Raw genomic sequence first — 23,182 nt, forward strand, 5'->3', positions numbered from 1 at the left:
CTAAACAGCTATTTTTCTAAGACCAAAAGTCTCCAAAACATGCAGAACAAAATATTTAGCATCGTCAAAAATTAATCGTCAAAATAATGTATTCATGCTTTTCAACATGTTTTTTCTTAGTTGCCTAATGTTCCTGATATCATTTTTAAAGACACAAGGTTCATTTCTCAAGTGAGAAATGTATTTCCTACAATACTGTTAGGCTCAGAATAATTGAATCTTGAACAATTGTCTGATCAATGATAACTTCAATCCACCTAACTTTTGTTATTATAGTTATTCAAGGTTATGTCATTCCTTTTTGTACAAGGAACAGATATGTTTTATTCCCAATGCCTTTCCAGGTGCTTTTACTGCCAAATTAGCTCACAGGGAAGAATCGACTATTAACAATATCAAAACAGGGTTTTTTTTTTAATTTGGTTTTTTATTCCTATTTTTTGTACTGTCTCTGTATCTCGAGTAGCATTAATAAAAAATCAAGGGAGAAACTTATTCAACATCACCTGCTTTGGCTTATAAACTGATTAAAATGCAAACAAATATATTCATAATCCAGGCTACAACCAACTGTTTACAAGTATGTTCTGATATCTGTTTACAAGTATGGTCTGATACCTGACATTTTACAGGTATGTTTACAAGTATGGTCTGATACCTGACATTCCCAAACATGGGGAAGGTAATTTTTAAATTATTTATAAAATGAAACTAAGGAAGTATTGAGGAATAATGCTATAATCAGACTTCCTTTCATTAACTTATTTATGCTCTATTAACTTAATTATTTCCATATATAGAAATGCATCCTATAGTAAAGTTGGTTTAATCTACTGTACAATAATTGTGAACTTCTGCTAACTGGCTCTTTTTGCTTTGATACCATAAAAGTTGACATTCATAATGAAGGCTCTGAGCCATTGTGATATTATAAAATATGGAAATATAGCAGAGCGTTTACATCGTAGTGTTAAATAAAATGTTGCATTTAAAAATATTTTAAGTTAGGCTTTTATTTGAGACTGATCTGTTTTGTTTGTTTGTTTTTGTTTTTGTTTTTGAGACAGAGTCTCATTCTGTCGTCCAGGCTGGAGTGCAGGGGCGCGATCTCGGCTCACTGCAAGCTCCACCTCCCAGGTTCACGCCATTCTCCTGCCTCAGCCTCCCTCCCGAGTAGCTGGGACTACAGGCACCCGCCACCGTGCCCAGATAATTTTTTGTATTTTTTAGTAGAGACGGGGTTTCACCATGTTAGCCAGGATGGTCTCGATCTCCTGACCTCATGATCTGCCTGCCTCGGCCTCCCAAAGGAGACTGATCTGTTTTTAATATTCCTATTAACAGTCAACTTCATTTATCAGAAAATCACATTCTCAGATTATATCAGGTAACAGAGAAATTGCATGTAGTAAAGCACTTTTTTTTCCAAAGAAGTTTTTTGATATTTAATTCCAGAATTATTGAGGAAGAAAGGACTCATGATTTCAAGAAAATTTTGTTTTACTCATTCAACCAAAGATTTCTGTTTTCGTGTACTTTTCAAAATTAGTCAGACTCACGTGGATCTTAAACATGTTTTGAATCTACACACAGCACAGATTACTTAAAGCTCTCTGGTTAAAATAATCAACCCACAGCAAACATGCTATCAGGTAATTTAACGGATTGAAGAAATTGCTAACTTGTTAAATGAGAGAAAAAATCCCCGTCCTGTTTTCTGCTTATCAACTTTTCCAAACATATTCATTTACAGTGACCTTTAGAAACTACCCTAAATCAGTAGCTGTACATTTTTTCTTAACAATAAATTTTATTATCTACCTAAGGTATACACAAGCCACCACAACCACATTGACTGGGAAAGAACACACAGCTTCAGTTCAAGAAGAGCATCACGTATTACGCCTCAAAGCATTTGATTCATCCCTTGTGGTTTTTGAAGCTAGAAAAGTGACCTTTTTTCTTTTTCAGTGTTTTACTTTTGACACGTCAAAGTACTCCCATGAGTAACCCTGTTTCATCCTACAATTTCTTCCTTTAAATAGTGTTATGATAAGGAAAGAAAAAAGACAGTAATATTGAATATTTAGTGTAGTATGGTGTGAGGCTTACTAGAATACCAGGCTTGTCAACTGTGATAATGACAGATCATTGTATTGAAGTTATGTCACGATCCTCAGTAGAACTTCTACCATTTCTCAATGTTTATGTATTATTCAGAATAATAGTGACCTGAAACAGAAAAAGCTTCTTATCTCTTAAAACTTTTATTGAGAGGAGTTCAAAATGCTCACTGGTAAGTGCTATTCTGTGTGTATTTAACGTAGAGTGAAAAGCACTTTGGTATCCATTTTAGATTGGCAACAAGACAGACAAGGAAGCCTGTGCTGGAGTCGTGAAGATACATATGAAAAATTGAAAGTTTAAAATTAATTTGAACTTATAATGTAATGCGCCACGTGGAAATCCAAAAATCAATTTCCAAATGAAACAGCTTGAAACTTTTTCTTGCCATCTGGTTTTGGACCTGGCTCATTCAGTTCCAGGTTTGCCCTTGTGAATACTCCAATTTTATATGTGTGATCTGGAAACGATACTCCCCATGCTACCTAAGCCTATCTTGCTGGATTTCTTAAAATAGAGTGTTTGCTTTTTCTTCACCATCAATATTCTCCAAATACCTCTTAATCATAGACTCATTTGTCTTTATTTTAAACCAGATGTGATATTAGTACTTAATTTATTGAGGTAATGAATAGTGATTGCATTTTATTTGGCTAAAAATAAAAAATAATAGTAGGCATCTAACATTTTTACATCTTTAATGAGCCTAAAATACAGATTGATGAATTTGAATGAGGAGAAAAAAAAATCTAGATTTGGCTATTTGAGTTTTAAGAAAGAGAAAACTAGTGCTTAATATAGAGACACAGGATTAAATAAGATTATACTTGGAAAGCATTTAACACAATGCTGGCACACAAGAAATGCTCCATGAATCCCAGCAGTTAGCCTTTAGGGGTGTGTGTGTGTGTGTGTGTGTGCGTGTGTGTGCGTGTGTGTGTGATACTAACAATAAGTAAAAGATTTGAGTATAGTTTTAACTGAAGAAAATATTTATTGAAAGACCACTGCTAGTTACTTTACATATATGACCTTATTTGTTCCACATGAAATAACACTTCGAGACTGTGAGAATCACAGAAGTCAGATAACTTGCCTCAGAGTATACAACTAGTAAATGGCAGAGATGTCAGCAGAAATTCAGTGGCACTGTTATTTCTTGGCGATATTTCAAATAAGTTTAGCAAACACGAGCTGCTACCCCATAAAGTTATTTTAATTGCCTTTAAAGGTATCTGCAAGATATGTATAAGAAAGTTGCTGTAATCAAAATTGTAAGAATTTCAACTATAAATAGGATATAAAAGAATGCATCTTCTTGGTGTACTTTGTGCTCATTTAGTTCCTAAGAGTCTGTTCAAATCTAATTGAAAGTGTATTAAAGTTACAAGTAAAACTGACTTCCAGTAACTTCATCTCTTCTTTTTAAAATTAATTATTGTAAGTTAAAATTTGTGCTTTGGAAAAACATGCTATCACTCTCAAATTATTTAGTGTACTCATCCACTTGCCTAGGATTCTTCAAACAGATGAATAAAATCATACTTTTATGTATACATAAGACATTTAAAATTATGACAGTAAATCTTAAAGATCATCCAATAATGTAATTATGATATGAAGAACTCTTTTTATAACATATATTTGAGGCTGCAAGTTACACATTTATATCTCTATGAAACGTCTGTAAAAACGGTAACTGATAACATGCAACTGACAAATGAAGCAAATGTTATAATTTTTACACACAGTGAAATGTAGCAATTATAAAAGATGAACTATTTGTATACAGGATAGATTTATGTACTAATTTAGTTAAATTTACACTATATAATGTCTATGTGTATATATATATTGTATAGATTATATTGTATATTGTATTGTATATTATATTGTATATTATATATTATATAGATTATATATACAATATATATTATATATACAATATATACAATATATATTATATATTTATATTATATATATAGTATATATATTATATATATATATATACTGAAGAAGTAGAAATCATTTCAAATAAACCACTTCAGAAGATGATTTGCACAAGATATTTTATATAAGGCAGGTAAATAGTTTCAGGAAAAGTTTTCAGTAACAGTGACATCACAGATGAAACTCTTCACACTAAGAGAATAGGATCAGCCCTACAACTTGGACCTTTATTCTAGCACATGATTCCGTGTGATTGCTTTTGTTTTTAAGATATCAAAAAGTAAATCTTGCAAATGTAATGAGGGAGAAGTACTCCAGGGCGAGGGTAAGAAAGTTCATCACCCAGGTAACTGGCACACAGAATTGTTCCCTAAACATTGCAGTCATCATATGACTTGTCCTGCCAAGTCTTACAATGGCCTTTTATTTTCAGTTCTATAAATTCTAGTTTCATCTTCCTGCTTCTTACAGCTATACTTAACTGACTCTGTTGTTATTTTCCACTAATTCTCAACATACTGTCCATTAGAATGGGGGTGGGTTACTTGACTGTCCCCTAAACGTAGCATAGTTTACCTGGGTTGGATGCCTGGCTGGTTGGATGTGGACTACCATATAACATTAGTCGTTACTTTCATAAAACCAATGGGGTTGATACATACAGCATATAGTTGTTGTTGTTGTTGTTGTTTTTTGAGATGGAGCCTTGCTCTGTTGCCAGGCTGGAGTGCAGTGGCATGATCTTACTGCAACTTCCACCTCCTGGGTTCAAGTGTTCTCCTGTCTCAGCCTCCTGAGTAGTGGCGCGCCACCACGCCCAGCTAATTTTTGTATTTTTAGGAGATACAGGGTTTCACCATGTTGACCAGGATGGTCTCAGTCTCTTGACCTCGTGATCCACCCGCCTCGGCCTCCCAAAGTCTGGGATTACAGGCGTGAGCCACCACGCCTGGCCTAGCATATATAGTTCTATACCTCCCTGTGCTCATTTGCAGTTATCATTGCTTGAAATATATTTTCCTCTTATATTGACCTATTTAGAGCCTAGGAACTGGAGATGCATAATTTACAGATCATGTATTGTACAATATATTTTTCTAAATGTATCTTTATTCTTGTCTTCTCTGATCACTTATGTTTCTCTTAGGAGCATTCAGTAAATATTTATTGAATGAATCCATGTATATCTTTTAGATTTTCTACTAGACTACATAAGTCCATGGCTATAGTAGATAGACTAAAAATATTTTGTTAATAGTACAGTGTATCTATGTTGTTCCATGTTAAGTGTACAAATTACCTTCATAACATCTTTAGGAGCCTCCAGTGGAAATAGGCAATCAGTAAAGATCTTCATCTAACAGTGCATTAAGTCCTGCTCATTACACTTGGCAATCAACAACCTCAACCCTAAATCCCTGTATGTTTCTCCACACTGGTCCGTGAAATCCCTAAACAGGAATGGGACATTATGTTAGATAAATGAAAATCTGTACTTGTTAGCCAGGAGCAATTCTTAGGCCTCTATGGATTGTAGAAGGCACTTCTGTTACATTTCTGATTGCCCTAAACTGAATTCTTTATTAGCTGCCAACTATTACATTAGAGATTTCACAAAATGCCCGTCTCCAGAACATAATGTTGGACTTTGCCCAGCTTGATAACTACTTTTTTCATGACAGAGTTTTTGACATTGATATGAAGGGAGTCTATGGAGCATATGTAGGGTCTGTCCTAATAGCTGGTGTGGTGAACTCTCCATCCATTGACAGAAGGAATGAATTTCTGTACCTCATTCTGGCAAAATACGAACAGCTGTAAATTGACAATACTGAATGAACTCATTATATCTTTTTATTTTTTCTGAATAATAATATCAGGAAAATATTTTCTCTACATAAGAATATAGTTATATTAATTTAGCATTTTGTACAGAAATGAAATTCAAAATGTAGTCATTCAAATAAATATTACTGCTAAAGGTATATAAAGTTTTATTGTTTTTGCATAATAGTGAGTTGGATAATATCCTACTTAATTCTATAAAAGAATTTCATTACAAAATGAAATCTGAAGCAAATATGATAGGCTTAATTTGATGTGTAGATTTTTTAAAATAGCAAATTGGACTATATTTCAAACTAAATCTGTTAGGTATAAACCATATCCTGCCTAAAAAGAAATGGGTTCACAACAACTTCCCCTCTGTTTATCAAATACAGATGCTTTCCCCCTCTAATCCTGGGATACAGAGTATTTCCTAGACCATATCACCATGCCACACACCAAAATTCCTACATAGATTACTTGAATTTCTACGTGAAGCTAAATTATAACCTATATTCAGTAGCTAAAGATACTTATAGATATCACAAAAACAAGAACAGGAATAACTTTGTATTTTGAAAGCCATTCTCTCATTTTTTTTTAAAAAAAAAAGCACAAATGGGAAAAAATAAATAAATAAACAAACAAAAATCAGCATGAATCATCCAGAAGTTAACAAGTAATTTTAAGAACAGGTTCAATGCTGGAGCTTACTCAACATTACCCTAAATTGAGATTTTGGTTTGAAATCAACCATAGGATAACCTCAAAATATTATTTGGATACTTTTTTTTCCCCAAAAATAGAACCAAGTGCAATTTAAGTTTAGTATAATTTTGTTTTCAACATCATAATCATTTACCTTAGTTGAAGAAACCAGCTAAGGGGAAAGGAATATTCCTTCCCAAGAAAGAAAAAAAAGGCTTAAGAATTATAAACTGTAAGTTTGTGGAGGGTAGAATCCATAAATAGAACGGTTTTTCAAGTGTCTTCAATAGAGCAAGCTTTGAACACTTACTTAATACATGGATATCACAAACCCAGTGGGGAGTAAGTCAAGAAATCCCCTTTGTGGGTGAAGCTGCATATCATTTTTAAGACATCAGTAAAAGACTCTGGAACTTTGATTTTATTTTTGTAAGTCTGGGATTGTGATCCTTTGTTTTCATTTCTTAAATTCTACTTCTGGACAAAGGTGATCCTCAGGACTGATGAGACTGAATGGCTGAAAGGTAACTTTTCATGGGGCCATAAGCCCTGATGGATTCCCTGGTCTCTGAAAACGAAATGGCCTTTAGATGTAATATGTTTATTTTCTTTCCTTTTTAGAAGAATTATCTCTTGTTTGGGTGACCTTGGTTTCTTAATGAAACTAAAATCCTTAACAGCTAAAATGTCCCCAGTCTTGATTGATCAAGGTCATTATCTGATTCACATAATCTTCAGTTGACTTGGGCAAACAGACCTTATTACCAACTCTCATCACATTTTGAATTTCTTTTTTTTTTTTGAAATTTTAATTCCTTTTCAAGTAACAAAGCCTGTGAAAATAACTAAACTTTATTTTTTTTCCCCATTTTTTAACATTCAACTAACTTTGAAGGTTGAATTTGAAAAGTAAAAAAATGAAATTGCTCTGGGACTAAGACCTAATATTAGCCATGATCCACCCTGAAGCAAAAATTTTATAGCTAAGTTGTAAACCCTTTGAAAATGTAGCTTATAATGGAAGCGCTGACACAATCTTAACTATGCATTCATGAACCCCAACACTAATATATCCAGGGCGTTTTATTACTGTCAATTTATCTCAGTTTTTAAAATTAAATAACCCCTCCAAGCATCTTTATTTCCCATTTACGTTTTTAAACAAATGTGTGTGCATATGTTTGTAAATATGTGTATATGCATGTGTGTAATTTGGAAATGGGAGGAGAGGATGGGGGCTGATAGATATATATACACAATTTGTACACATACTTGATAAGGGTGTAATGCATTAATATGTTTTTCAAACCACAATTTTCCCAGGCATAATCTGACGTTATAAAGAACATATGCTTCCCAACATCATTTTCTTCAAAGTGGTGCAACCGTCTGCTACCTAGGCAGTAGTTTTCCCCACTTTTGATAAGAGTGCTCAGTCTATTTGTAAGTAAAATTCAAAGAGCTTTTTAAATATACCTACTTTTCTAATATGAAGAATACATCAAAACTCTTTCCAGTTTTTTCCCTATTTGTCCTTAAATTAAAAATTATATTTTAGGTAAATAACATGAAATCTCAGGGTATTTTAATCACAAGGGAACAAGCATACATTAATGACAAACATATAATTAAAATGACATGTTGATGTTAAAATTTAAAAAAGTGAATTTGAATAGAAGTTTAACAAAAATGACTGTGGATAAAAAATACTCAGAACATACTTTCTATAACTAAAACAAATCTATTATTCTCAAGCACCATTTTTCTGTTATCAAAATCTTATATATATGGAATTTTCCTGAATTTATTAAATGCTATTTTCCAAATAACCTGAAACAACATGAGTAAGTTTTACAACAGATCTTAGTATAGTTGCTAAGCACATTCTTCAATTACTATATATAAAAAAACTCTAATAATCTTTTGAACATATAGAAAAAAATATATGCATTTCAGACCTGGTTTTGGAATTTACTCTTCAGTTGTAAGAAAGATAAGGTATTAAATCTATTTATTGCATACAGATGGAGATTAAATTATTTAAACAAATGAAACTCAGAAGTAATGATTATACACAGTATAAAGAGCACTCTGCATTTTGCATGAATATTCATACAGTTCAGTTCCCAGATTCCCAATCTCACATTATAAATTACTTTTAAACAACAGTGTTGCTTTCTTTTTTTCTACTGTACTACTTCCTACATGAGTCTGACAGTTTTCCAAATGTCTTCACTACTGTAAAATGCCTTCAAATTTTTCTACAACTAAAACTGACATTTAAATGATATAGTAAAATCCTTGTGATAAAAATGATTTCCCAGCGTTACAAAGGTGAGATTCATCACATTGGCTAAAAGTAAGAAATGTGTAATTAACACTTAAAGTCAGAATATTGTATTACCAGTCTATTTTTCCACGTACTTTGTCCATTCATCAAATATTTATTGAGCATCTATTAAGTACAAGACTGCCTGTTAACAAAGATTAATCAAAGACAAAATTTCTCTTGAAATTACTCAAAGTGGTTAAAAAGACACAGACACACATAACAATTAAGCACTATAAAAACTGACAGATGTCTTCTTATCTATGTAAAGTGTCATAATCCTTTAGAAGATGAAATACAATTTCAAGCATGCAGATTAGGAGCATTTTATCTGGAAGTTAGAGCTAGTGCAGTAGTTGGGGTCATTTCAAGAACAACATAAAGTGATCTACATATGTTTCCTCAAACCAGAAAGTCTTAAGTTGTCGCAGGAAGTCAGGGACCCTGAATGGAGGGACTGGCTGGAGCCGTGGCTGAGAAGCATAAATTGTGAAGATTTCATTTTAATATAGACATTTATCATTTCCCAAAATTAATACTTTTATAATTTCTTATGCCTGTCTTTACTTCAGCCTCTGAACATAAATTGTGAAGAGTTCGTAGATATTTATCCGTTCCCAAATAATACTCTTATAATTTCTTATGCCTGTCTTACTTTAATCTCTTCATCCTGTTAACTTCATGAGCTGTGAATGTATGTCACCTCAGGACCACTATTGTACAAATTGATTGTAAAACATGTGTGTTTGAACAATATATCAGTGCACCTTGAAAAAGAACAGAATAACAGCGATTTTCAGGGAACAAGGGAAGATGACCATAAGGTCTGACTGCCTGCGGGGTTGGGCAGAATAGAGCCATATTTTTCTTCTTGCAGAGAGCCTATAAATGGACGTGCAAGTAGGAGCGATATCGCTAAATTCTTCTCCTAGCAAGGATTATTAAATATGAAGACCCTAGGAAAAGAATTGCATTCCTGGGGTGAGGTCTATAAATGGTCGCTCTGGGAGTATCTGTGCGGTTGAGATAAGGACTGAGATACACCCTGGTCTCCTGCAGTACCCTCAGGCTTACTAGGATTGGGAAACACCAGCCCTGGTAAATTTGAGGTCAGACTGGTTCTCTGCTCGCGAACCCTGTTTTCTGTTAAGATGTTTATCTAGACAATATGTGCACCGCTGAACACAGACCTTTATCGGGAGTTTCTGATTTTGTCCTGATCCTGTTTCCTCAGAAGCATGTGATCTACTCCCCGTTCGTACACTCCCACCCCTTTTAAAATCCGTAATAAAAACTTGCTGGTTTTGCAGCTGAGGGGGCATCACGGACATACCGATATGTGATGTCACCCCCAGAGGGCCAGCTGTAAAATTCCTCTCTTTGTACTCTTTCTCTTTATCTCTCAGACCAGCTGACACTTAGGGAAAATAGAAAGAACCTATGTTGAAATATTGGGGGCTGGTTCCACCGATATTATTTCATTGTTTCTGAAAGAGTAAATCATCGTGTTCAAATTTGACTAATAAAAATATTGATTTCTTGTCCAATAGCAAGGAATGTGAGACACTGGTTGTATGAGGCAGTAAATTTTTTATTAGTTCATATAACTAGGGGAAACATCAGAAGAAATATAATAATGGGCTTATATGCAGTAGACACCATCAAATACTTAATATTTTTTTCTTAACTTTTAAGTTAAAAAAACTTCTACAAGCTCCAACAAGTTCTCAAATAATTGTCAATATATTAGATGGGACCATGCAGATAACAGATTAAAATTAAAATTGCCACTCAAAATATTCCTAGGTCAGTGCTTCAAGGCACCATGAATTAAAATGTTGCAATACTGTAGTATGTGCTCATAATACAATTTAATCCTTCCTAAAGAGGGAGAAGATAACTGCCAGAGAGGCTTTCTTTGCTTAGCAAAGATATATATTACAGAACTCACTGCTATAATTTATTACAGAAAAAAAGTACGGGTGTTGTGTGAAATAATTTTCTGAGTTATTAAAAGTTTTGATCACTTCATACTTCATTGCCAATAGTTTAACTCTCATGTCATAACTGAGAGGATTGAGTGAACTCAATAGACTCTTCCAGGAAGTGGAAATGGAGTCAAGGTCAAGTGCTAGAATGGGTGGGACATGGACAACAGTCAGGTCTAATTCCCCCTCTTAGTTTGATCAGTGGTTGCTCAGACTAGCCGATGTTTGTGTTGGACCAAGGGGTCAACGTTTTGACGATTACCTTTCATGCCAGCCTTACCCACTTACATCTTCTAGACCCATTTTTCTATTTATGCCTATTTACCTCCCATTTGCACCTTTAATAGTAGATATAAATATTAAAATTTGGCTTAAATTATAATTTCCAATAGCAGAAATAGATAGGATTGACCCTTGAACAACACAGGGGTTAGAGACACTGACCCCTTTGCAAGTCAAAAATCTGCATATAACTTTTGACTTCCCCAGAACTTAACCACTAATAACCTACTGTTGACTGCAAGCATTACCAATAACATAAACTGTTGATTAACACGTTTTATATGTTATGTGTATTATATACTGTATTCTTACAGTAAAGTAAGCTAGAGAAAAGAAAATGTTATTAAGAAAATCGTAAGGAAGAGAAAATACATCTACTATTCCTTAAGTGAAAGTGGAGCATCATAAAATCTTCATCCTCATGTCTTCACATTAAGTAGGTTAAGGAAGAAGAGGAGAGGTTGGTCTTGCTGTCTCAGGGGTGGCAGAGGCAGAAGAAAGTTTACATACGAGTGAATCTGCACAGTTCAAACCTGTGTCATTCAAGGGTGAACTCTATAATACATATGTATATTATATGTAAATATGATATTATATATTTCTATATAACTTCCTTTTTGTTGTATATATTGACCATCTGCATTGTATACTTTTCTGTAGAGTTATGCTCATGTGAATGGAGCTGTTTACGTCTTTTAGACTTTTTCATGGTGAGGGTAATTGAACATAAAATAATTAGCTTCTGTAATTCTAATGAAGATAACGTCAGCAGTGTAGTTCAGATTTCTGGTCAGTTTATCATAAATGCAAACTCTTATGATCACTTATGTCACGCTCTAAATTAATCAGATGGGACACCTGCCTTCCCTTAAGGTGTTCATATATTGTGATTAAATAGAAAAGCATATGCCCAAGGGAAAACTTGCTGGCCTACTAACCTATATTTGGAAGTCATGTTCATTGATGAGCTTAAAAATCCCTTGACAGCCAACAATAATCTGCATTTTTTCCAAATGTTCTGACAAGTCAGTTTCCCGTCATCTGTTTGGTGCTTCCTGGCTACGTGCCGCTCGTATCACTCCTCACAGGCCACACATACACACTGGTCTTTGAAGCTGCCACTCCCCAAGCCTGCCCCAATAACCATTTCTGTCTCTATGGTGGTTCCTGTTAATACTACAGAAATGGAAATTGTCAAGGTGAGCAGGTTGCCATATGGAGGTTGACAGCTGCTCTGTCAGATTAAGACAAATGCACACAGGCAGTGTGAGCGCAAGAAAAAAATAATAATAATAACTCAGAAGAAAACTTTGTTGTTTGCTATTGGTATATTTTCCGGGATTTTTAGAAATAGAATATCTGTTTTAACGATTGTTTGGTACGCAGGTAAGCTTGAGCTGGTATTGACATGAAGCAAACCATAAAAGCGCAAAGTAACCTCTAAAATGTTGTATTTCCAATGTTGATCCTCTTTACCTCTGGCCACAGTGTTTAATTTAACATGCTCATTCTCCCCCATCCCACCTTATGTGTAAAACACCTCTGCAAGGCATCTTTCAAAATAATAAATGAAGACCCTTACTTTGTGAAAAGGGAAATAATGCTGAACAAATTGTAAAAAGGTGTTTTAAAAGACTGCATAGCATGCCAAGAAAAACGAACAGCATTTTACAACCCACTGAAAGATAACATACCACCATCGATAGCCAAGCTCATGAATAAATAAATATTAACAACATATACATATGCATATCAAGGTGAGGCTACATCGCAGGAACTCAGAATCTGTGGACAATATTTATGCAATGCCTATACAGTAACAAACAGATGCACTAAAAAGGAAATAATTTTAAAGCACAGTCAACACGTTTAAAGTTTTTCAGTAACTTGACTGACCTTTCCAAAATACACAGAATTCTTTTAACAATATGAAATATGTTGCTATGATTGCCTATTCCTGAACTTAACTGAGTCATATTGTCATCACACAGCAGAGCTAGCAAATTTCTAGCTGAGCTAGTTAGAGTACATTGGAAAAAGTGGTCATATGTTCAAAGAGGAAACATTTCAGACTTGATTTACAAATGAAATCTAATGCATCTGTATTCAAAGCTGTGTGGAATGAATACATGCTTAGGAACACACACAAGCATTTTAAATAAACCTTTCTGAATAGGTTAACAACTTTGCTAAAATCTCACAGCAGTCTTTCTCAGGGGTAGCTAGAGCTCCAAAGTTTACTGCTTAAGTTTAACACAGGAAATTAAACTTTGACATGCTGTAGCTACTGACTGTATGTAAGAAATATAAGTTAACGCTCCTGACATCAATAACACCATACGTCGCTAAATCCTAAGCTACTAAAGGCTGGCATGCAGGCTAACATAAATAACAGCTAGCAGTTTGCAAGAAAAAAAAAAATCCATTGATAACATTAGGAAATACAGTAAATGTGATAGTATAATCTACAAGGCCTGAGGATAATTTGCAGCACCATTCCTCTGGGTGGATCTGCACCAACCATCTAAGCTAAGTGCCTATTGGAACTTTTCCCTCAAAGGTACAGTAGGCAGAAGATTTGTAATAGATTTAATGCATCAAAAGGAGAAGCAGAAAGATCAAACTGATGGGGCTTGGGTATTTGGAAAATCCTGCTGAGATATTGTGGTACATTTTTAAAACTTCTTGTTCATAATGTACATGCTTCTCTTGAACCTCAGATGATAAACACTGACAGGAAAGAAATGGTAGGGGAGACTCAGAAACATTTTTACGGCTAAGATAAAAACATTAGGTAAAAAGAATGCTTCTGCAAAGCAAAATCCTCAGATATATCTCCCATCAAGATTTTTCTCCAAACATACAAACAGTGTCCAGAAAGTCTCTCGTGGGATATGTCCGCAGCATCATTTTGGCTGACAGCATTCACAAAACGCATACCTTGATAACTTGTGTTTATATAAACAAATGGCATTCGGGAAGCAGAACCCACTGAACTTTACAGACAGGTTGATTCAAAGTCTCAAAAATTCTCTCCCATCTCATGATAATTTTTCAACAGCAGAAGAAAATGTATTACAACACTTCAAAGTACTGAAAGGCTTTTTCTCATTCAGCAGATTTTTTTTTCCAATAAAGTTAATGCAATTTATCTTTATTAACACATCAACACTGATAGAGTCAGCTAGAAAATTAGTGTCGGTGGCACTGCATTTCATAACATGCCCTTTCTCAGATATCCCTCTGATCATTTCACAAAATCTGCCAACAATTCAGGGATCTAACATATTCAGGACCCATTTCTTTTTAAAATAATGCAGCTTCCAAAGGAGAACACATATATTCTTGCACTAGAGCAGCATGCATCTGCTCTTACAGTCTCCCTGCTGGAAACGATCACTGTAATGCTTTGAAAGCCCAGAAAACCAAACATTGCAAAAATATATTGATATCAATAACAGAGAAAATTCTTCTTTCTAGCTATCTGCAACACAGACCCCCTTTCCTGAAATAAAAACCTGATTTCAAACAGAAGCAGCTCCTTCACCCTCAGCTGTCCTTAAGTTAGCATTAACTGGCCTTGTTAACTCCATTGAGACCTTTAGCACGAAACTTTCATCACTTACCCCCCTTCCAAGGTTTTCCCTTCCAGGGCGTCCGGGTCAGCTTGCTCACAGTTGGTCCAGAGAAGAAGAGCATCAAAACGAAGAGAAGTTCAAGCCTAGTAATTTTCTCCACTTTCTCTGATGATAACATTTCCACAAGTTAATTTCACAAAATTTCTCACATCCTCTTCCCTCCTGGTTATGAAAATAGCATTAATCACTGAAAAACCTGAGGTAGGTGTTGTTTTGCCATCTTTAACAGCTGAAGTAGCAGCTTCCTGTTGTAGCCCTGAGCCAAGCTACATTTCTCACGGATCCGGCTCCTTCTCCTCAGTACGCAGTCAGCCCTGCTTCTACTCCAGAAGCTATAAAATAATTTCTGCTCTCCACTTTGCTTTCCGTGGGAATATATTCCTCAGCGTTCTGGGTGAGCTTGATTGAAAATGATAAAAACAGTAATGTCTGTGTCCAGCAGAAAAGGGAAAAGATGTCAGGATTATGTGAAAAAGAGGAGAAGCAGTTGTACTGACAGCTTTCAGGCTGCCTGTGTGATCCTAATAGCCGTGCAACCAACCAAATTGCTCTTTTAAGAGTAATAAGGCTTCAGTGAAAGCCGGTGTCAACGCCACTTGGGTGGGTAGTGCTGGGCTTGAAAACCACCCAGGAACCGCCACAGATAACGACTGCTTCAGTTCAGCTTCAGAATATTAAGGGCTGAGCAAAATATAGTATGCACAGAGGGTAGTTAATCTATTGTGTGGATAGACGAGGATTCAGGCAATGTAGCAGAGAAAGACTCAGAACTTAAAATGTATCTTATTTTTCCTTTACTTCACCTCGTGACATTCAAAGGGGATTGCATCTGCACTAATGATTCATAAATGGGTCTGAAATATTTATTAGATGAACAACAGTAAGTATCTAATTTTTCTCCCCAGCAATAAAACAGGAAGGGCAAGTTCTCAATATGTAGTTGCAGCTCTCCTCTGTGTTAAATGAAGTCAGTTGATTTTGGCGTTCCTGTGTCACCCTGATGAACCCATCATGAGTGTCATAAGCAAACTTTTGGAAATTACCAACACAGACTGCCAAGGCTTTCTTGAGTGTGTAAATCACACACTCAAGAAAGCATATTTTTATTTGTTTGTGTACATCACCATGGAAATACAAAACGCTCCCCAAGCCTTTCTGGCTTTTGCGACTATGTTTATGCAGACACTACTGGTGACAAGGTGTGGTTATAACGAACACATGACAGTGCCCCTGGATGAAGATGACGTGGGTGAAGGCATACATATAAAATGAACTAATTTGGGATTGTCTGACGTGGTGGCTCACATCTGTAATCCCAGCACTTTAGGAGGCCAAGGCGGGAGGATAGCTTGAAGCCAGGAGTTTCATACCAGACTGGGCAACATGGTGAGACCCCCACCTCTACAAAAAAAAAAAATTAGCCATGCATGGTGGTACATGCCTGTAGTTCCAGCTACTCAGGAGGCTGAGGCAAGAGGATCACTTAAGTGTGGGAGGTTGAGGCAGCAGTGGGTCATGATGGTGCCACTACACTCCAGCCGGGGCGATAGAGCAAGACACTGTCTCAATAATAATAACAATAATAATTAATAAAAATAATAGAATCTTTGCCACCTGAAGTGACTTGGCATGATCAAAACATTCTGGCTACTATTTTAAATCTGTCTACGTGTTAGTATTATACATATGGTCACTTCCTTAATCAGTGAGACACAATACATGAATTATGCACTTACGTATTTTAAAGTAATCAATTTCTATATTATAACCACCAGTTTTATGATGTTATCACTTTCAAAAGGGAATAAATCACCGCTTTCAAATCATATTCTTGGAAGAGGTACCTTTAGAAGAGCAAGTTATCAATCGTAAGCCAAAAGAACAAAGCTGGAGGCATCACGCTACCTGACTTCAAACTATACTACAAGGCTACAGTAATCAAAACAGCATGGTACTGGTACCACAACAGAGACATAGATCAATGGAACAGAACAGAGTCCTCAGAAATGATGCCACATATCTACAACTATCTGATCTTTGACAAACCTGACAAAAACAAGAAATGGGGAAAGGATTCCCTATTTAATAAATGGTGCTGGGAAAACAGGCTAGCCATATGTAGAAAGCTGAAACTGGATCCCTTCCTTACATCTTATACAAAAATTAATTCAAGGTGGATTAAAGACTTACATGTTAGACCTAAAACCATAAAAACCCTAGAAGAAAACCAAGGCAATACCATTCAGGACATAGGCGTGGGCAAGGACTTCATGTCTAAAACACCAAAAGCAATGGCAACAAAAGCCAAAATTGACAAATGGGATCTAATTAAACTAAAGAGCTTCTGCACAGCAAAAGAAACTACCATCAGAGTGAACAGGCAACCTACAGAATGGGAGAAAATTTTTGCAACCTACTCATCTGACAAAGGGCTAATATCCAGAATCTACAATGAACTCAAACAAATTTACAAGAAAAAAACAACCCCATCAAAAAGTGGGCTAAGGACATGAACAGACACTTCTCAAAAGAAGACATTTATGCAGCCAAAAAACACATGAAGAAATGCTCATCATCACTGGCCATCAGAGAAATGCAAATCAAAACCACAGTGAGATACCATCTCACACCAGTTAGAATGGCCATCATTAAAAAGTCAGGAAACAACTGGTGCTGGAGAGGATGTGGAGAAATAGGAACACTTTTACACTGTTGGTGGGACTGTAAACTAGTTCAACCATTGTGGAAGTCAGTGTGGTGATTCCTCAGGGATCTAGAACTAGAAATACCATTTGACCCAGCCATCCCATTACTGGGTATATACCCAAAGGACTATAAATCATGCTGCTATAAAGACACATGCACACGTATGTTTACTGCGGCACTATTCACAATAGCAAAGACTTGGAACCAACCCAAATGTCCAACAACGATAGACTGGATTAAGAAAATGTGGCACATATACACCATGGAATACTATGCGGCCATAAAAAATGATGAGTTCATGTCCTTTGTAGGGACGTGGATGAAACTGGAAAACATCATTCTCAGTAAACTATCGCAAGGACAAAAAACCAAACACCGCATGTTCTCACTCATAGGTGGGAATTGAACAATGAGAACTCATGGACACAGGAAGGGGAACATCACACTCGGGGGACTGTTGTGGGGTGGGGGGAGGGGGGAGGGACAGCATTAGAAGATATACCTAACGCTAAATGCCGAGTTAATGGGTGCAGCACACCAACATGGCACATGTATACATATGTAACAAACCTGCACATTGTGCACATGTACCCTAAAACCTAAAGTATAATAATAAAAAAATAAATAAATAAAAAAGAAGAGCAAGTTATCTTGTTAAGATAAGCCATATATTAAGTTTGAAAATACAGTTATTACAATTTGCTTTTATAAAAAGGAAACTATGTTTGTCAAAAAAAATTAATGGAACATACAAAATAAACTCTCAGATTGTGCCTGAGTTTAGAAACAATAATCGCCCTTATTCAACTTTTAATTTGAAAACTTCTGTGTGAGGAAGGAAAAACTTATGCCCATTTTATAAATAGTGAATTTAAAATTCCATGTCTTTGCATACTTAAAAATGGGAAGCTTATATTTAACTCCGAATTTGATTTTCTTTTTCCAGTCACTATCCTGTTTACCTGACCATTTCCTCTCTCTTTAAATGCAAGTAAACAGAAATTGGTAGAATAAATTGACGAATTCCCTCACCACCACCTCTGAGGAGGACTCTACAAATAAACACATTTACTTTCCGCCTGCTCCATCCCTCTTCAAAGAAAAAGCACCAATTTCATGATTAGCAATTTAAAAATATGTCTTGGGCCTTTGGTAGAACAGAAAAAATGTCAAATAGGTTTGAATATAATCAAAGGGTGTGGTTAGAATTGAATTTTTCTGAAAGGTCTGGCCAGAAGAAGGTCACTAGGAAAATCATTCTTTCCTGAATATGGGGTAAAGCTGGTTAGATTCACTCCAAAAACATTTCATATTTAGATTTCCAAGGTTTCTTTCCTTTTCAGTAATCCCTGGTGGACACCAGGCCACAGCTCTCTCTGATGGGGAAAATGAAATGGAATTGCAAGAACCAAATCACTGTTGCTCATCAAGGGAAGTCACTGCCTTCCAGAATTCATCTGGCAGAAATTTGAAGCTCTGCTGGAGCTTTCTGCATACCAGAAGAGAGAAGAGAAAGCCTCCTCATATGGAAATAGGTGAGGATAGCCAACGGAATAAACAAGGTAGAATCTGAAGGAAAAGTGAAAGACTAAGTGGAGAGGCAGTCCGATGAGACATGTGTCTGTGGAAGTATGAGTTTAGAAATGCCTTCCCATCCATGTTAATAACAAATTAGCTAACTTATTACAAGTTCAAAGCACTTTGCATTCATCAACTCATTTAATCCTTACTAGAACACAATGAAGTAGGAATAATTCTTTTTTCTTTTCTTTTCTTTTTTTTTCTTGTTGTTGTTGTTTTTGAGTCTCACTCTGCTGCCCAGGCTGGAGGGCAGTGGTGCGATCTCGCCTTATTGCAACCTCCGCTTCCCGGGGTCAAGCGATTCTTCTGCCTCAGCCTCTCGAGTAGCTGGGACTACAGGCGCCCACCACCATGCCCAGCTAATGTCTGTATTTTTAGTAGTGACGAGGTTTCACCATATTGGCCAGGCTGGTTCCAAACTCCTGACCTTGTGATCCACTCACCTTGACCTCCCAAAGTGCTCGGATTACAGGCGTGAGCCACCGTGCCCAGCCAAAGTAGAGATAATTCTTTCCTGCATTTAGTACAGTATAAACTGAGGCACAGAGAGTTTGAGTCACCTGTCCAAGGTCATAGTGCTATGTTTGGAATTCAAACCCCTCAGTTCCAAGCCTTTGCTCATCTCTATGCCAGGCCCTCTACGAAACAGTTGTCTCTGCATTCTCAATCCTTCTGAGCTACCTTACTCATAAGTAACATCTTAATGTAAGAGAATAGCAAATAGTGATAACATGCTCAATATATGTGAGGTTTTAAATGCTTTAGAGGTTTTCTTTATTTTCATGAACTTGTGAGTCATTTATTATTCATACTCTACATATTGCTACTTAGCCAATGTCACATCGTGATTACCCAGCAGCGCTAGAATTTGAATCCTGCATGGCTCCAGTTTTTGTTATTCTTCTCTTTTACTGAGTCTGGTGCGTGGATCTTGGGAAAACTGGAAAGGGCTTAAGCAAAGCTTGAAAGGTAAGAGAATTAGAGGGGTTTTGGGGGTAGTTGTGGCTTGGAATCTTCTTTCGTTTATTGGCAGCAGCACGGAGGTCTATAAATGGGAAGGTATCAGAGAAGGTCCACCGAGAGAGGCAATCAGAATAAAATTCCTCGCCACCTACTTGTGCTCAAAGGAAAACATGAAGAAAAAGAAGGCCCCAGCAAGGCCTGACTTATAGGCCGTTAAAATACACATAATAAACGCTTTAATGCAGGCCACAAAGAATTGTTAGGGAGACTGCAGAGAAGGAGTACTATAAAGGAGGTACATATTAAAGTGAAGTTCAGTGAGAAAGAAGAGAAAGAGCTGGTTCAGCTAGGACATCAGGGCAGAGAAGGTGGCTTTTTCACTAAGTATCAAATAATGAGAATATATTTTAAGACTAGGTCAAGTCAGGCAAGAGGCAGAGGATAATCCAGGCTGAGGAAATAGCATGAGCATGGTTACAGGCATGAAAGAAAGCTGCCCGCTTCCAGGAACTGCCAGGAAGGCAGTGTGGCTGGCTGTGGAAACTAGAGATGAGGCAGCAGCGCTAAGAATGTTCGAGTGCCTTAACCACCAAAGTCTTAGGCTTAATCTCCAATGGCAGGGGGTGAACAAAGGGTTTAAATTAGGGAAATTACATGATCCAAAATGAGTTAAAAAAAAAAAAAATGGGCTACATTATGATGGGGAGTGAAATTAGAAGCGGGAAAAACCGCTTCAATGTACAATCGTCCAAGCAAGAAAACTTCGGAAACTGAACTGAAAACCGTGGGAATAAATAGAGACTAATTTGAAATAAACTTTAAGGTTTCTTATCTACATTCCTTCATTGAACTAACATTTAAAACCTATACATTAAGCCAGGGAAAATGCTAGGTATTTTAAGAATAATCAAAATCCCTGTTATCGAAATGCTTATATCCTTAAGAATTTAGTTACAAATTAAATACAAAGAATGGGAAATTATTCCAGCGTTTAAGCTCTCTTCTCTAAATATGCCATTTGAAGTTTGATTTTGTCTGTCCTGAGAGCATTTGCTTCAACTTTGACACCATTAAGCAAGATTTAGGAATCTCCGTAATTATATATATATTCATTTGTATCCTAATACCATGATTTACTCTATTCTAATTATACCCCCTGACATTTTACTATTTATGCACAATAAATACCATCTTGCCTTTTATTTATTTTCTTAATAAGGACATAATTTTTACTAATCTCTGATACTAGGTAGTAATGGCATAATGTGAATTATGTTACTAGGCTTTTAATGATTGAATGTGTATGAGATAAAACCTTCCCTAATGAGTTTACCAACAAAAATTGTCACCAAGCTTTCAAAAAAAATACATCAAATTTTATATTTTATATCAATATGTTGTTTTTAATCCCACTGATTATACTCACTTCATTAGATGAGGTTGAAGACTGAGCCAATCCATTTTCTGAAAATTCTGTGAGTTTGGTCACTAGGTACCTAGCAGGCTCTCAATCAGGATCAATTTTAACCTCAAAAAGACATTTGGCAATGTCTGAAGACATTCTGTGGTTGTGACAGCAAGGCTGAAAGAGTGCAACTCACATGTCTTGTGGGTAGAGGCCAGGGATTCTGCTACACACCCTGCGATGCATGGGACAGGCCTCCCCTCCCAACAAAGAATTATCGGAAGAAAATCTCCATGGTGCTGAAGCTGAGGAACTCTGAGCAATCCTCAGCTTGCTGATCACAAGGTGATGATGATTTTTTTTTTTTTTTCGAGACGGGGTCTGGTTCTGTCACCCAGAACACAACCTACCCTATGCATTTCAAACCAACTAATAGAAGTGGACAATTTTTTTTTTGTTTTTTGATATGGAGTCCCACTCTGCCACCCAGGCTGGAGTGCAGTGGTGCAATCTTGGCTCACTGCAACCTCCGCCTCCTGGGTTCAAGCAATTCTCCTGCCTCTGCCTCCTGAGTAGCTGGGATTACAAGCACCCACCCACCACACCCAGCTAATTTTTGTATTTTTAGCAGAGACGGGGTTTTACGTGGTGGCTAGGCTGGTCTCAAACTCCTGACCTCGTGATCCGCCTGCCTCGGCCACCCAACGTGCTGGGATTACAGGCATGAATCACCACACCCGGCTGATGATTCTTGTAGCCATCACTTTATGTAAGTATAGTCAGAACAAATGCTGTTTTTTTTTTTTTTTTTTTGACAGATCTTGCTCTGTCACCACCCAGGCTGAAGTGCAGTGGTGAGATCATGACTCACTGTAGCCCTGAACTCTTGGGCTCAAGCAATCTTCCTGCCTCAGTCTCTGGAGTAGCTGGGACTACAGGAACTCACAACTGCACCTGGCTAATTTTTCTAGCTTTTTGTAGAGACAGGAATCTGGCTATGTTGCCTAAGCTGATATTAAACTCCTGGATTCAGGTGATCCTCTGCCCTCAGCCTCCAAAAATGCTTCAATTAAAGGCATGATCTAAACTGCTTTTCTTGACTGAAGCTCACAAGATGACCACAGAACACTTACTACCAACACACTCTGCAACAACAGCAATGTAAAATATCCTATTTACATTCTTATGCTCCCAAGGAAGTCTCCTATTTCTGCTATGATAATTCACCCACAGAGAGTAACTCATCTCCCTGAACACCTTACATCAGTCCAAAGAAATGGTGGATTTACCCAGCTTGAGTGCTGGACAGCACCCAGTGGTGCATGTATACATCAAGGAAAACCTTTCTAGTCCAGAAAATTCTCACTGTTTCTTCATTACACACAGACAAAAAAAAAAAAAAACGATAAAAGAAAAGAAAGGAAAGAAAGAAAGAAAGAGAGAGAGAGAGAGAAAAGAAAACAACAACAAAATAAAACGAGAAAGTCATCAGGGCAAACTTAGCTGTGTGACTCTCTAACTACTTTCCTTCTCATTAACTTGGCAAAGATTATTCTCTACTAACTACAGGCTGCACTATTGTTAATATGTTGTATTATATACTCCATCAACAAGCCATCAGAATAAAATTTAAGCTGGGATTTAATCAAAGAGACAGTAGTAAATTAGCATTAGCATTAGC

The 23,182-nt window shown here is 36.4% G+C and overlaps 1 protein-coding gene across 4 annotated transcripts in view; it reads right to left on the reverse strand.

Annotated features, from left to right (window-relative positions):
* Positions 1-15,899, reverse strand: part of ROBO2 (roundabout guidance receptor 2) — a 1,388,177-nt gene extending 1,372,278 nt beyond the window's left edge. For all 4 annotated transcript variants that reach the window (XM_030802115.1, XM_030802114.1, XM_030802113.1 and 1 more), the window contains exon 1: positions 14,835-15,899. In XM_030802115.1, coding sequence (XP_030657975.1) covers positions 14,835-14,964 — 130 coding nt within the window. In that variant the 5' untranslated portion in view covers positions 14,965-15,899. The remainder of the gene's footprint in view (positions 1-14,834) is intronic.
* Between the last annotated feature and the right edge of the window lie 7,283 nt (positions 15,900-23,182).

The sequence above is a fragment of the Nomascus leucogenys genome, chromosome 21 (assembly GCF_006542625.1).
Source record: "Nomascus leucogenys isolate Asia chromosome 21, Asia_NLE_v1, whole genome shotgun sequence".
NCBI lineage: Eukaryota > Metazoa > Chordata > Mammalia > Primates > Hylobatidae > Nomascus > Nomascus leucogenys.